Genomic DNA, 16,899 nt, shown 5'->3' with positions numbered 1-16,899 from the left:
TTGTACACTTGAAAGTAATATATCAATTATATCTCAATAAAAATAAGTAAAATGACCAAAAAAAGAAATAATTAGGGAAGATATAAAAATTGCAGGAATACAGACTATCAACAAAACCAAAAGCTGGTGTGCTTTGAAATAATCAGTAAAATTGATAAAGGTCTAGTCAAGCTAACTGAGAAAAGAGGGTAGACAAGTTAGTAATATCAGGAATGAAAGGAGTGTAAGTAAAATTGAAAAGCATTTGACAGAATCTAACATCCACTTATGATAACACACTAGGAATAGAGGGGAGTTCAGGCTCTTGAGATAGAACATCTTCATGAAACTTGCAGGCAACATCACAATAGTGAGAAACTAGATGCTTTTTTTTTGAAAGATAAGAAACTAGGTAAGGAAGTCTCCTCTCACCACTCCTATTCAACACTGTACTGGAAGACCTAGCTAATGCAATAAGGCAAGAAAAGGAAATAAAATGTATACAGATTGGGAAGAAAGAAATAAAACTGTCTTTGTTGTGTATGACATGATTTTCTATGTAAAATATCTGAAAGAAACCATAACACCAGAGATCACTCCAGGAATTAATGAGTATAGAAAGACTGAGAATACAGAAGTCAACTGCTTTCTTATAGACCCAGAGAAATATAGCCAACTGATCTTCAATAAAGGACTAAAAGGCAATTCAATGGAAAAAAGAAAGTCTTTTCAACAAACAGTGCTGGAAATAGTGGATATCCACATGTAAAAACAAATAAGTAAACCTAGACACAGACCTTACACAAAACTTAAAATAGACCATAGCTCTAAATGTAAAATGCAAAAGTAAAAAACTTCTAGAAGATAACATAGAAGAAAATCAAGGTGATCTTGTGTTAACTGATGAATTTTAAGATACAACACCAAAAGCAAGATCCAAGAAAGAAAACAATAAGCTTCACTTCATTAAAATCCCCTGTGCTACAAAAGACAGTGGTAAGAGAATATAAAGACAGTCACAGATTGGGAAAAAAATCTTTGCAGAACACTTATCTGACAAAGGACTGGTATCCAACATATCTAAAGAACTCTTAAAATGCAACAGTAAGATGACAAACAATCCAGTTTAAAAATGGGCAAAATTCGGGACACTTCCCTGGTGGTCCAGTGGTTAAGACTCCATGCTTCCAATGCAGGGGGCACGGGTTTGATCCCTGTTTGGGGAACTAAGGTCCCACATGCTGTGTGGCACAGCCAAAAAAAAAAAGGGGGCAAAATTGAAAATAAAGCAAGAATCCCTGGGGAAAAAAAATAAAGTCCCAAACATGAGGAAAAAAATGGGCAAAAGATTTGCACACACATCAATAAAGAAGATATACAGGGCTTCCCTGGTGGCACAGTGGTTGAGAATCTGCTTGCCAATGCAGGGGACACGGGTTCGAGTCCTGGTCTGGGAAGATCCCACATGCCGTGGAGCAACTAGGCCCATGAGCCACAACTACTGAGCCTGCGCGTCTGGAGCCTGTGCTCCACAACGAGAGAGGCCGCGACAGTGAGAGGCCCGCACACCGCGATGAAGAGTGGCCCCTGCTCGCCGCAACTAGAGAAAACCCTCGTACAGTAACGAAGACCCAACACAGCCAAAAATAAATAAACAAATAAATAAATAAAATAAAGATATACAGATGTTAAATAAGCATATGAAAAGAAGCTCAACATCAAATGTCATTAGAAAATTGCAAATAAAACAAATAGATACCACTAAACGCTTATTACAACAGGTAAAATACAAAACACTCAGAATACCAAATATTGATGAAGATGTAAAGCTACAGGAATCCTTACTCATTGCTGATGGGAATGGAAAATGGTATGCCTACTTTGGAAGACAGGCGGTTTTTTCACAAAACTAAACATACCCTTATCATAGGATCTAGCTCCTAGATTATACTCCTTGTATACTTATATTTACCCAAACGAGTTGAAAACTTGTCTTCACACAGAAATATGCAAATCAGTGTTTATAGGTGTTTTATGCATAATTGTCAAGACTTAGAGTTAAGCAAGCTATCCTTCAATAGTAGAATGAATAAACAACCAGTGGTATATCCATATGATGAAATATTGTTCAGTGATAAAAAGAAATGAGCTATCAAGCCATGAACAGACAAGGAGGAAACTGATGTGTACTGGTTTGTTATAATTTCAGATTTATGCATTTATGGCTTAAGTGAAGTTGTTTTGATCTACTTGTTTATGGGTCAAGTAAAGATATTTTGGTCCAAGAGTGAATTTGTTTACTTTGGGAGGCCATGTCAGGATGACGCCATCAAAATTGTGCTTATCATTATGAACATGTGGAGGAGTGACAATTATATGACGGACATTTAAACTTTAAACACCAAGAATTTGTGACGACTTAATTTGAGTGTTCAGTCTGGGTAAGGCTACTCTTTGCTAATCTAAAAAACTCTCAGAAGATTATGAGACACTTGCTCCTGCTGTGGCCAGGTTACTCTTGGATAGCAGTGGCGTTAAACCAAGCAGCAGTCTCAGGAAGAGAAGAGACATATTTGTTTCTGCCTTGGCGAGCCTACTCCTCATAGGCAGTGGTGCAAGCCATGAAATGGCCCCTGGACCAAGCAGCCTACCTTGCCTGCCAACACTAGTGCCTTTGCCCAGCAGGGAGGGATCTAAGCGGGCATCTGATACCCAGCTTTTAGTTGGAAGGACTGACGCTATCAAGAACCAATTCATATAAAGGTGCAACTCAACTAAATTTGGACTTTATTTCTTTCATCTTCCCTTTGGCTGGAACAACAGTGTAATTAAACTATCATTGGTTTGAGGTATGTTATGTCTTTACGGGCTTATTAAGAGACATTATCCTATTTGCTATTGGCTTGTGAAATATAAATTTTAATTCCCGCAGTGAACCTGTGTTAAATAAATTACTGGTAAAGACAGTCTCAGTCTCTGAGCATAATTTGCCTGAACGAAACAGGAAACTTAGAAGCATATCGCTAAGTGAAAGAAGACACTCTGACGAGGCTACATACTGTATGATTCCAAGTACAGGACATTCTGGAAGAGACAAAACTATGAGCCAGTAAAAAGATCTTTGCTTGGGAAGGATTTGGGGGTTTGAGGGAGGGATGAATGGACAGGTGAAGCACAGGGTATCCTTAGCAAAGTTAAACTATTCTATATGATACAGAAATGATGGACACATGTCATTATACATTTGCCAAAATCCCTACATTGTATAACACAAAGAGTCAAGGCTAATATAAACAGTGGACTTTATAGCATTGATATTGATCCATCAATTGTAACAAATATACCATAATAACATGAGATGTAAAAAAATAGTACAAACTGTGTGGATGCAGAGGGGTCAAGTGGAAACACTCTGTACTTTCTAATCAATTTTTCTGTAAGCCTAAAATGTTCTAAAAAAACGGAAATCTCACTGTTTCCTACCTTACAATTTTTTAAATCCTTTACAAGCATTATTTAAAATTGAGAGGGCTTCCCTGGTGGCGCAGTGGTTGAGAGTCTGCCTGCCAATGCAGGGGACACGGGTTCGAGCCCTGGTCTGGGAGGATCCCACATGCCGCGGAGCGGCTGGGCCCGTGAGCCACAACTACTGAGCCTGCGCGTCTGGAGCCTGTGCTCCGCAGTAAGAGAGGCCGCGATAGTGAGAGGCCCGCGCACCGCGATGAGGAGTGGCCCCCACTTGCCGCAACTAGAGGAAGCCCTCGCACAGAAACGAAGACCCAACACAGCCATAAATAAAATAATTAATTAACTAATTAAAAAAAAAAAAGACAGGGTAAATGCTTAAACCTTTCCCTTTAAAATTGAGAGAAGTTTATATACACCATACTTTCCTACCTAGTAGTCTGTTTGTAATTAACTTTTGCTACTTTAAATTTATTTTAATTTTTCTACATAGGAAATCATTCTAAATTTAATTCTTTAAACACTATTGGGTATAAAACTGCAAACTGTAGAAAGTGAAAAACTTCAAATGTCTAACTAAAAGGACAAACGACATCATAGTTTGTCCCTCCACTATATTTCACACTCAGGATATGGTCAGGAATGAGTAGCATATTATAATGCATTAGGGGTTTGCATTTAATCCATGAAGAAACCTACTAGGATTTTCAAAGATTTTCCTAAGTTTGAATAGTTTTTCTCATATCAATTAAAACAGAAATTCAATAGTTTTTTTCACTCATCAATACAAGTAGAAATTCACTTGCCTTAAGAATTGTACAGCCTTTTAAATAACAAAGTTCTCTAGGGACAAGCACGTACAAAAACTGATCTAAAAATGAAAAGTGTGCCTGAGAACCTAAACATACCCATCTCACAGCTTAAGATTCTGTTGCCTAAAAGGAGCAGAAATTCTGTTTGGTTCCAGGATTTTCTTGCCTTACACAAATATTTTTCAATCAACTTATATTTTTCAAAGCCTAAGAAATCAAAAATCGTATACACTCACCAAGGAAATAAAATTGTAAACTGCTAAGGGAAACTAGAGTTAAAGGACTGAAATATCCAATAGATAAAGGCATCTAAAGAAAAGAAACACAAATATTCAAATCAGCTCAGATAAGAAGCCTGCTTGCCCACAGTTAAGAATGAAAACCCTCATTCAGAAAGTTAAACACATTCCCAAGCTTGGGGTCTAGATACCCAGGTTGAGATATAACCCCCTAAGGTGGGTCAGTCCCTGGTGAAGGAGGGTAGGGACACCTGAGCAGTCACTGGAGAGAACTCTCCTCACATTCTCACAAGTGAGGAAACTCTCAGGCAGATTCAGTTTAAGATCCGACTTAAACTCCCAAATTCATAAACTTTTTGTCCAGGAGACAGAACTCCTGACCACAGACGTTTTTAATACACTCCGAGTGCACCTATATCATGGATGCAGAACTCAAACATAAAACATCTAGGCCAAAGAAAACCCCCCACTGCCGGCTCCAGATGGAAACTTTAGTTTGGAGTCACTGGCCTCAGGCCTCTGCTCCAGTCACAATACTTTGGATCACCAATGATAATTTAAATGACATAAACCCAGTGTTTCAATAATCCAAAAAAATCACTCAACCCAGTGTTTATGTGTAAAGGAAGAGAGAAGACTGTAAGGCAATTTTATTTGTTCAACAGGAAAATCCCAAAACATCTAGTCCTATCGGAAAATGAAGATGTCAATGAATTAATTCCAAAAAAAGAAACTGATTTGTAAACAATCGTATTGGAACACTTCTAGATTTTGCAAGTCTAAGTCCTGATACGCCATTGGAAATCACCCAAAAGACCTCAGAATATTACTACATCCGCTCAGGGTGGGGGGAAAAAAAAAAAAAAGGAAACAAAAATTTTAATACACAGAATGTAATAATGAAATTTTTTTTCTGAAATTCACCTTTCTCGCCTCTTTGGAAAAACTTTATACTGTCTCCCCAGGTCTAAATTTAAATAAAATTTACACTTACTGTAAATTCAAATAAATTTAAAAATTGTATATTTAAATATTGTAAATTTAAATAAAATTTACACTTCTTGAAAAACTGAGTCTCAAATAAGTGAATAAATCTTTTCAAAGAGAGAAACTCAGGAATGGAGGCAGTGCTGAAAAAAGATCACCCAGGAAAGTTTCTCAAGAGGATCCTCCACCCAAAGGTCTTCCCACAGGATGTCCGTGACTAAGAAAGATTTTGAGAGGAGAGGCACAAGCATTCCACATAACATACTCCAGGTGGTGGTTCTCTGCTTTCCTCTCAAGTAAAATAGCCATAACAATAAATCTTTAAAAGAGCCATCCATGGCTCTGTTGATAAATGATTAAACAATTAAAATACTGCATCCGTTTGAAACTTACCACGGAGAAAAACAGTTAATAGTGATACTATGAACTGCAGAGAAGATGACGGGATTTGGGAATGCGGGGAAACATCTGTAAATTTAGGGATTTATTGCCAGCCCTAGGAAGAGCTAGGCTGGGGGGACAGGGTTGTGGACTTGAGATCCTGCTCCTCAAACATTTAAAAAAGTGAGAGTAAAATGATTCCCCTGGAGAGAAAGGGGGAACCGGACACCCCCAGACCACAGTGGCTCCCACACGTGTACCCCAGAGACCGAGTCACGATTGCCCCGAGTCCCTCCCTATGGCCACCGCGCCGTGTGGGGAGACTCGGGTTCGCAGGGACAGAACAGGACACCCGGGGGTCCCGGCTGTCGACCCAGCCCCTAGGCTGTGTGGCGCGCCACCGGCTGACTCGGGTCCGCAGACTCTGGAGTTGGCCGCGGGGGAGGCCCGGTTCCATCAGTCCCACCGCCCCCCTCTCCCAACACCAGACCCCGCACACTCACCATTTTTCGGTGTCTGGAGTTTCCGGTTGTCCACCCCATGACCGCCGCGGCAAGTGCCGGTCACAGCGACACAGAATGCAGCAGAACCACCTGGAGCCTTTAAGGGCAGCAGGAGCTGATGCGGCCACTGCCAGAGCCAGCCGCACTGAGCACGCAGTCCACACCTCCGGTGTCATCGGAGCAGCGCCGCCACGTAAAATATCGGCGACTCCCCTGATTGGACAGTTCACAAGGCCCCGCCCCCCCGTGCCTGAGTGACAGGAGGTCGGAGGTCGCGTCTTTGAGCCGACCTTGTCCTGGCAGTGGGTGGGAAATGTTCTCTCCAAGGACACATCGTCAAACCATAAGGCCACTGAGGCCTGGCACAGAACTGTGACTCTCCACAAACATGGGCACTTTTGTGTCCTCACTATTCGGCAATAATGAGGCTGTTCCAGGAATTCCCTGGCCGTCCAGTGGTTAGGGCTCCGTGCTTCCACTGCAGGGGGCACGGGTTGGATCCCTGGTCTGGCAACTAAGGTCCCGCAAGCCCCGCAGAGCAGCTCCTACCCCCCCAAAAAAAGACTCTGTTCCACTTTCATCTTTCACCATTTCCTTTAGGAGAATTCTGTCCCTCCCTCCCCACCCCTACTCATGTGGTACTTTAAAAAGTCCCCTGGCCTCAGGGGCACTTGGCTCTGGTGGGAGGATGAACCCCACAGTCCTAGACCAGCCCTGAAGCCTCAGACATTAGCATGTGTGAAACACAGGCAGAGAAACCACCGGAAAACCTTTTCAATGGAATTCCATTAATACTCGTTTGTCGAAAGGTCAAAGGAGGTAAAACTGAAAGAACACTGCTGAGTGAAAAATAATATTTAGATGGTAAGGGTATGTAGATAGGCAAAAACTCAGGACAGTGGTCATGAATGGGGCAGGATGGAGATGAGTCAGGGATGGGAACGTCCGGACACTCTCACCACTGCCCATAAGCCATTTAAGAATCTTCATGATGATTCCAAGGATGTGTATATTATTACTAAATCTTACCACAAAACATTTTGTACATTTTTTCCCTGAATATATTTTATGATAAAAATTTTAAGAAGAAATTCAGTTTGGAAAATAACCTAATTTGTATATGTTTGTTTGCCCTGTAAGGTGGCAATCTGAGTTTTCATTCATGGTTTTGGCAACAAAAATTAGTAATATCGACTGAAAAAAATGCACAATATAAAAGTTGAGAATTATGTTTTATTTGGCGGACTTCCTGAGGACTCAAGCCTGGGAGGCCGTCTCTCAGGTAGCTCTGAGGGACTGCTCCAAAGAGGTAAGGGAGAAGCCAGGATATACAGGAGTTTTGCGATAAAAACCAGGTAGTGGAACATCAAAAGACTATTGTTAATTAAAGAAAACCAGATATCTCAAGTTAATGAATTTAGCGCTTTTCTACATGTGGGAAGATGCAAGAGTCTGGGCTCACCGAAAACATTCCTTTGATATGCACCTTAACTATCTAGGGCCAGTATCCTTTTTTCCACCCTGAATCCCCTCAGGGTGCACAGTGGGGATGGCTTGATGGCTGATGACTTGATGGCTGCAACATCCTTTGTTTATTGATGTGGCAGGCAGCATTTTTCATCCACAGTAACAAGCCATGTATCTACTGGGTTGGTCAAAATGTTCATTTGGGTTTTTCCACCTTGTGGAAAAACCCAAACGAACATTTTGGCCAACCCAATATTTAGAAAAAATGGATTACATAAGTTCATCATCATATGTACCTTTTAAAAATAAAGGGTGGCATGCATTGATATGTAAAAATCTGGAGTATTTATCAATAGAACAATTAAGCAAAGTGTATTGATAAAGATACTGAGAAATAAAATATTGCCTGCCATATCAGTAAGCAAAGGATGTCACAGTCATCAGCGATTGCAGCGCCAAAACGGTAAGCCGGTGAGCCCGGAGGAAACTCAGGATGTGAAAACACAGGATACTGGCCCCAGACAGCTGAGGTGCATATCAAAGGAATGATTTCAGTGAGCCCAGACTCTTGCATCTTCCCATACATAGAAAAGTGCTAAATTACTTAACTTGAGATACAGTAAATCCCTGCAAATGACCCTTCAAGTTGCGAACTTTCAAAGATGCAAATGAGCGTTCCATCAACGTTAGACGTGAGTGAAACTGCAGCTTGCTCTCCACCTCCTACTGCTGACCATCCTTCAGCTCTACCATCTCCCACCTCCTCCCTCTCCTCCAGTCAGTAACTCTTCTTGCCTGTTCACTCGATGCCAGCCCCTGTATGCCAGCTGTTGTACTGTACTACTGTACTTTTCAAGGTACTATAGTGTAAGATTAAAAATGTTTTATTGTTTTTTTATGTATTATTTGTGTGAAAAGTATTATAAACCTATTACAGTACAGTACTATATAGCCGATTGTGTTAGTTGGGTACCTAGACTAACTCTGTTGGACTTACAAACAAATTGGACTGATGAACGTGCTCTCAGAACCAGAACTCAGAACTCATTCTTATGTAGGGGACTTACTGTATCTAGTTTTCTTTTATTAACAGTAATCTTTTGTTCCTACTACCTGCCCTTTGTTGCAAAACTCCTATATATCCTAGCTCCCCGCCTTGCCTCCTCAGATCAGTTTTCTCAGGGTTACTTGATATGCTGCCTCCCGGACTTGAAGTCCTCAGTATGTCCACTGAAGAAAACACAACTCTCAACTTTCAGGTTGTGAATATTTTTTTCAGTTGACAATACCTTACCCCTTCTATAACTGTTATGGTAACCTACTGTGTTAGGGGGGTCCCTACCCTAGGTTTGATTGACAACACATTACTGCCAGGAACGTATGAAAGAGTTTACTACTTCCATAATGGAAGTGTCTGGGGAGGGCAGGGAAGGCCTCTTAAGCAGGTGGGCAGTGCCTTGACAGAACAAGGAAAGGAGCCTGGCCTGAGTTTTTTCTGTTTTTTTTTTTTTTTTTAATTTTTATTGGAGTATAGTTGATTTACAATGTTGTGTTAGCTTCTGCTGTGCAGCACAGTGAATCAATTATACATAAACATATATCCACTCTTTTTTAGATTCTTTTCCCATATAGGTCATTACAGAGTACTGAGTAGGGTTCCCTGTGCTATACAGTAGGTCCCTATTAGTTATCTATTTTATTTATTTTAATTAAAAAAATTTTTTTGGCCACACCATGCAGCACATGGGATCTTAGTTCCCAGACCAGGGATTGAACCTGTGCCTCCTGCATTGGAAGTGGAGAGTCTTAACCACTGGACCACCAGGGAAGTCCTTCTATTTTATATATGTTAGTGTGTATATGTCAATCCCAATCTCCCAGTTTAACCTTCCCCACCCCACTTTCCCTCCAGTAACCATGTTTGTTTTTCACATCTGTGACTCTATTTGTTTTGTAAATAAGTTCACTTGTGCCATTTTTTAAGATTCCACATATAAGCGATATAATATGATATTTGTCTTTCTCTGTCTGACTTACTTCACTCAGTATGAGAATCTCTAGGTCCATCCATGTTGCTGCAAATTTTGGCCTGAGGGTTTTTTTTGTTTGTCTGTTTGTTTTCATTGAGATTAGGAGGTGGGCTAGCATGAGATTTTGCACCTAAAGGCAGGGGCTACCAAGGATTTAATCTCTTACCAGCACCAAAGAAGTAAGCACCCAGGGCTTCTTGTCATCTACAGATGTGGGGCACCAGGAGAAGGAAGGATGAGGCTTTAAAAGTTGTCAGCAGTCAAACATAAAAAAATGGAGTCAGACTTCTAGATTCTCATCTGGCATGTAAAGAGCTTAGAAGGTGACATTCCTATAATCCTCACCAGAAAAAAGCAAACAAACTTAAAATTAACGACTCGGATCTATCAAACCATTAATCACAGGGCCGACTTCTGTCTCCAAAATTGGAGAGACAGTAAAATAACAATTTTGAAATATGCCCACAATATTCTGCTCTTAACAATGCCTGTCCTCAAAAGATTCTGTTTTACCAGTGCCTAACTGACATGGTGGGAGGGTGAAGTAGGAGATAGATGGGCCCCCGGGCCAGACAGCTGGTGTTTGTCAAGTGGAGCAAATTCACTATGTGAATTACATCCTGCACCTATCACCGCCTAACTCTGTGTGATGTAAATTACATCCTGCACCTGGTGTTTAAGCTCCCTGCACTCCCTTGTAACAAGTCACCCCTTGTCGCTTTTTGCATTTCAGAAAGAAGGTCACAGGCCAATAAACCAGAGACAAACAGGCCCAATTACCGGCGGGGCCGCCTGACGCCAGCTGTGCCTGTTTTGAAATAATGCAAGAAGAAAAATGCAAGACCTTCATGACTTCGATCCTTATCATACACCCCCGGACTTCGAGCCCCACCTATAAGATCTCCTCTGATTCCTCGGGAAGTGAGGGCACAGTTCTTGAGGCACTAGCCTGCTGTGTTTTCCCCTTTGCCTGGCAAAGAATTAAAAGCTATCTTTCGTTTCCTCCAAAAACTCTGTCTCCATATTTCTGTTCAGCATCAGTGCACAGAGAGCCAAGGTTTTTTTGGCAACAGGGGAAATTGCTAACTTGAGTCCGCTCTAGCCTTTCTGCCTGACCTAAGTTGAGGGAGAGAGAGACCTCAGAAAGACTTGTGAGGTTGAGAGTTTTGTTTTGTTTAAACCCCAACAGCAAACACGTGGTGTGTTTTCTGAAACCACTTCACCAGCTCTCCAATTCCAACTGGCTGTCTTACAACTCAATTCTACCACTAACCAAAGTTAACATCAAATTCCACAGTTGAAGGGCCCAGTCCTGTTGTTGGGGGAACCTCTAACCGAAACTGCCCACCCTGGCCAGACACGATAGTAACCACTTGCAATGAGTTATCTTACAACAGGAGGTTCTGGTAAGGAATGCAGAACTAACAGCTACCACCAACCGTAAGAATTCGGGAAAGGTCAAAAGGAGAGAAGAGATGCCAGTCCGTATATCTTACCAACCTCCCAGAATCCTTCTCACTGGAATCCATCTTGGCCGAGTGATGGGCGTGCCACCAGGAAGGACCCTGAGTCAGAATGATCGGCCAGAGACAACCCAGGAACGAACCCCATTACTATAAAACGTGAGACTTTGAGCCATGTGGAAGAGCAGTTCTTCTGGGTTCCCTTACCCTGCTGCTCTCCACCTGGGCGCCCCTTCCCAGTGAAATCTCTTGCTTTGTCAGCACGTGTGTCTCCTTGGACAATTCATTTCTGAGTGTTAGACAGGAGCCCATTCTCAGGCCCAGGAAGGGGTCCCCCTTCCTGCAACACCACAAGACTGCCCCCATGTCAGATGCCAGCTGCAAACGCAAGGCCCAGGCCACACACATTTCTGGATAGCTGACTACAAATTCGGAAGTTCCCTATAACCCCTCATGTTTGTTAATTTGATAGAATGACTATTAGAACTAAGAAAAATGCTTTACTTATTATTATCAGTTTATTTTAAAAGATACAAGTCAGGAACAGCCAAATAGAAAGGGTGCACAGGGCAAAGTAGGGGAACAGGGGTAGGAAGGTTCCATGCCCTCTCCTGGCATGACAGCCTCCCAGCACAGTGATGTGTTCACCAACTCAGGTATCTCTGAATCCCGAGGTTTAGGGGTTTTGATGGAGTTTTCAACATTGGGGGCTTGAGGGTGGGCTGAGCTGAAAGTTCTAAGCCTCTAATCATAGCTTGTTCTTCCTGGTAACCATCCCCCATCATGAAATCATCTATGGGTCTGGAAACAGTTGCCTCATTAGAACATAAGATGCTACTATCACCCTTATCACATGGGAAATTCCAAGGGCTTTAGGAGGTCTTTGCTAAGAACCATGAACAAAGACCAAATATCTTTCTTATACCACAGAAGGGCCACAGTCCATGGTCACATACTGAGACCCAATCATGGGACTATAAAACATTTCCTTTCCACCCTCAACGTACCACCACATCAAGAAGACGCCTAATAACAGTATAAAACACTGACAGAACTGTATGTTTCAGAACTTATTTACAAGTCTCTACAGTACTCCTAAAGATGACATGGGAGACAAAAGCAAGGACACCTGAAGATATTTTAGCCTCTGACAGCCACAGCAAATAATAAACAAGTCCAAACCCTAGTCAGATAAACCTAAAATCTCATACTACAGGCCTAAAAACCTCAGTTCCTTTTCACAGTATGTCAGGTCTCGTATTCAACAAAAAATTAAAAGGCACAATAAAAGACTTAAAAAACACATCTCCTAAAAAAATAACCAAAAAAAGAGGGGGAAAAAAAACAGAAAAAAAAAACCCCAACACATCTCCAGGATTAGGACAAGCAAAAGAACCTGATTCAGATGAAGCAGATATGCTGGAATTATCAGACCAGTCATTTAAAGCAACCATGATTCATATGCTAAGTGCTCTAATGGAAATAATGGATGACCTGCAAGAACAGACAGGTAACATGTGCAGAGCTGGAAACTCTAAAAAAGAACCAAAGGGAAATCAAAGAAATTTAAAAAAACCAAAAGAACAGAACAAAAATAAAGAATTCCTTTTGGGGGGGACCTTATCATTACAGTGGAAATGTGTGAGAAAAAAGAATCGGCAACCTTGAGGAGCCATCACTAGAACCTTCTGAACTGAAATGCAAAGATAAGAAAAGGGTAAAAAGACAGAACAGAAATCCAAGAGCTTTGGGACAATTTAAAAAGGTGTAACATACACAAAATGGGAATACATGAAGGAGAAGAAATAAACAGGATACGTAAAATAATAATGAGTGAGATTTCCCCCCAAATTAATAATGGATACCAAAATACAGATCTAGGCAGCTCAGAGGTCACCAAACAGGATAAAAACCCTAAAAATGCACACTTAGAAATATATACTCAAACTCAAGAAAAAACAAAAACAAAAAAAATCTTGAAAGAAGTCAGGGGAAAAAAACCTTAGTTACAGAGAAACAAGGATAAGAAGTAAATTGGACTTTTCTTTTCAGAAACCATGCAAGCAGGAAGAGAGTTTTGTGAAACACAGTGTGTTGAAAGAGAAACCACCCAACTAGAATTTTGTGTCAAGCAAAATTATCTTTCAAGTGAGGGAGAAATAAAGACTTCCAAAAAAATTGAGGGAATGTGTCACCAATACCCCTGCTTTGCAAAAAAAGTTAAAAGAAATTCATCAGGAAGAAGGTAAATGATAAAGGTTAAGTGTTAGAGAAGGAACAAATGAAGGTAATAATTAAATCATTTGTTTTTGTTATTCTTAATCTGACATAACATTTTGTTGAAAATAATAGCAGCAGCAACATATTCAGTAATTATAGCTTTTGGATGAGTGAAATGAATGACAGAAATGTTACAAGGGGCAAAGGAGAGAATTTGCACACCCAGTGAAATGCTATGGTATTACTTCAGAGAGGAGTTGGGTTAGTTGTAAATGTATACTACAAACTCAAGGGCAATGATTTAAATGTAAAAGTTATAATGATATGCTAATAGAAGAGAAAAAATGGAATCAAGTAAAATGGCCCCTAAAAGGTAGAGAAGACAGAAGAAAAGTGGAAGACAAAAAAGAAACAAAGAACAAGGGCAACAAATAAAAAATGTTAAAAATATGGTAGATATTAATCCAGCTATATCAATAATCACTTTAAACATCAGTGGTCTAAATACAATAAGTGAAACAAAATAAAACCTGTCACAGTGGATTAAAAACACAAAGCTGGGCTTCCCTGGTGGCACAGTGGTTAAGAATCCACCTGCTAATACAGGGGACATGGGTTCGAGCCCTGGTCGGGGAAGATCCCACATGCCGTGGAGCAAGTAAGCCCGTGCGCCACAACTACTGAGCCTGCGCTCTAGAGCCCGTGCGCCACAACTACTGAAGTCCACGTGCCCTAGAGCCCCTGCTCCGCAACAAGAGAAGCCACCGCAATGAGAAGCTCACGCACCGCAACGAAGAGTAGCCCCCGCTCGCCGCAACTAGAGAAAGCCCACGCGCAGCAACGAAGACCCAACGCAGGCAAAAATTAATTACTTAATTAAAAAGAAAAAAGAATACCAAGGGGGTCAGCATGGATGAGTGGCTGGAAGGCTGGTACCAGGAAGTCATGAGGACTCACACCAACCAGGGCTTGGAAATCCAAAAAAGGGCTGCAGACCCTACTAATTGCTCGCTGAATCCATCAGGAGCCTTGCACACCAGCTGCTTGGGATACTCTGCCTGCAGACACTTCCAACTGGCCATGGGCACACCCAGTGCTCCATATATGTCAACCCCCACCCTATGTCTGGCTCCTCACATGACCCCCAGATGAGGAGCGCAAGACTTCACAGTAAACACACACCTGTAGCTCATAAGCACACACGTGTAGCTCATAAGCACACACATGTAGCCGGCTTGACTAGGTGGGATTGGGAAGACATACAAACGTGAGCATTTCAGGGGAAGCAAACACAGCATCCAGCCTGGATGTGAGGGATCAAGGGAAGGCATAGAATCTTAAGAATTCTGTCCAAAAGAGGGAACAAGAGGCATGAAGTGGGTATCCACAGAAAAAGCCTGAGAGAAGCTCAGAATATCCTATCTGGGTTTAATGGTAGAGGTGTTTCTCTCCCAAAGCCAGTCAGTAAAAACTGGAGGAGGTGACTGTTTCTTCAAATGCAAAGACAGCAACACAACACTTCGTGGAAAATGAAGAAGGAAAAAAAAAAGAAGATTGTAAGGCATTCTGCTAGCTCAACAAGAAAAGCCACAAGTATCTATTGATTCCAGAAAATAATGATGCTGGTTATTATTTCCATGGCAAGAAACTGTTTTGTAAACAATCATACTTGAGCACTTCTGCTCTGCAAGCCTAAGCCCTGGAATTATTGATACATTCGAAAGCACCCAAAAGTAAGAAATAGACTTCAGAAACACCCACTAAGGGCAGGAAAAAAGGGAAACAAATTTTAACACAGGCCATGTACTAATGTTACATTTTACTTTTCTGAAATTCACCTCTTTCTTTAGTTTACAGTTACTGTAAAACGATGACTAAAAAGTGAATAAAACTTTTTAGGGTGATAAACCCATGGAGGAGCAGGAACATTTCTCAAGGGGTAGCTACACCCATGGGCTTCCCATAGGATACAGGATGTCTGTGCCCAGGAAAGACTCTGGGGGGAGACACCCAAGGATTTCATACAGCCTAGTTACAGGTGGTTATTCTCTGCTTTCCTCTCATGGTAAAGTATCCACAAACCAAAAACTACACCTTTAAACATGAGCCATTCATTGGCTGTGGGAAAATGACAAAATTCTGCATCCCCCTCTGCCAAAGAGTAGCTGTGGGACCTTGTGTAAGGATTTAACTTCTTGGATCCTTCAATGTTTGCTTCTAAAAAGTGAGCTTAATATTTATTAGGTGTTAGGATTAAATGAGATCTGGGTAAGGTGTTTGCACAGTCCGTGATATATGGTGAGCATTAAATACTTTTTATTTCCATTAATAATACTATTGATTTTATTATTAAATAAATGAACGCATAAATTTTCCTCCCTGGAAAAAGAAATACCGCGTCTGTTTGACATGCACCACAGAGGACAAATAGTTGATAATGATGCTGTGAATTAGAGACGCAGTTGGCTTTGGGAAGGCGGGGAGGGACCTGGAATTTATGGATTTAATGCCAGCCCTAGGAAGAGCTAGGCTGGGGCGACAGGTTCGTGGATTTGAGACTCTGCTTCCCCAAACATTTGGAAAACTCCGGAGAAAACGGGTCCTCTTGGGGAGAAAGGTGGCACTGGGGTCCCCACAGACTAAAGCTCCACCCACACTTAAAGACCAGACACAGAGTCTGAAGACTCTACCCGAGGTCAATGCACAATCTGAGGAGAGACGGGTTGCGGGCGCAGAGCTGCCCAGAGAGGCTCCGCGGCCAAAGTCACCACGCACAGTGATGGGACAGGACGCCCGAAGTCTCGGCTGCTGGCCCAGCCCCCGCGCTGAGAGCTGGAGGGGGCTTAGGTCTGAGCTGAGCCCCGGGCGGACTTGGGTCTGCAGACTCCGGAGTTGACCGCAGCAGGGTCCGGGTCCCACAGTGTCAGGTTCCGACTCAACCCCTCCTCCCTGTCTGGGACACCTGGCCCCTCAACTCACCATTTGCTGGCTTCTGGGGTCCCCCTGGGGTCCTCCCTTCCACTCCTGCCGCCTCTGCAGTTCACGGCATCATATACGCTGCAGAGCTGGGAACCGGGAGAGCAGATGAAACGCGACACTGAGCACCTCCAGGAGCCTCTAAGCGGTCGGCTAAGTGTTGCCCCACCCACCTTCCCGTGCTGCGCCCCTGATTGGACAATTCATGAGAACCCACCCCCTTTCCCTGAGTGACAACAGGGCAGAAGGTCACGTGGTTGAACATAATGAGTTTCAGCCAGTGGGCTGGAACTTGCCCCCTCCAGGGAAGTTTGCTTTTAAACAAGACTTTTTCATAGGTGTTCCTAACCAATATTATGCATAATCACACAGTGAAA

The 16,899-nt window shown here is 42.1% G+C and overlaps 1 protein-coding gene across 6 annotated transcripts in view; it reads right to left on the bottom strand.

Annotated features, from left to right (window-relative positions):
- ZNF101 (zinc finger protein 101) overlaps positions 1–16,627 on the bottom strand; it is a 72,484-nt gene extending 55,857 nt beyond the window's left edge. For 5 of the 6 annotated variants that reach the window (XR_014242050.1, XR_014242051.1, XR_014242052.1 and 2 more), the window contains exon 1: positions 6,367–16,492. Coding sequence is in view for 2 of the 6 variants with exons in the window: in XM_082382905.1 (XP_082239031.1) it covers positions 6,367–6,405 (39 nt within the window). In the remaining 4 variants the exon portion in view is untranslated. Of the gene's footprint in view, positions 1–6,366; positions 16,493–16,525 lie in introns of those variants that run through there. The other variant, XM_082382906.1, reaches the window with a different exon arrangement.
- Positions 16,628–16,899: the final 272 nt, after the last annotated feature.

The sequence above is a fragment of the Balaenoptera borealis genome, assembly GCF_965194805.1.
Source record: "Balaenoptera borealis genome assembly, chromosome: 2".
Lineage (NCBI taxonomy): Eukaryota > Metazoa > Chordata > Mammalia > Artiodactyla > Balaenopteridae > Balaenoptera > Balaenoptera borealis.
The sequence above is the reverse complement of the archived record's forward strand: the minus strand, read 5'-3'. Positions and strand labels throughout refer to the sequence as shown.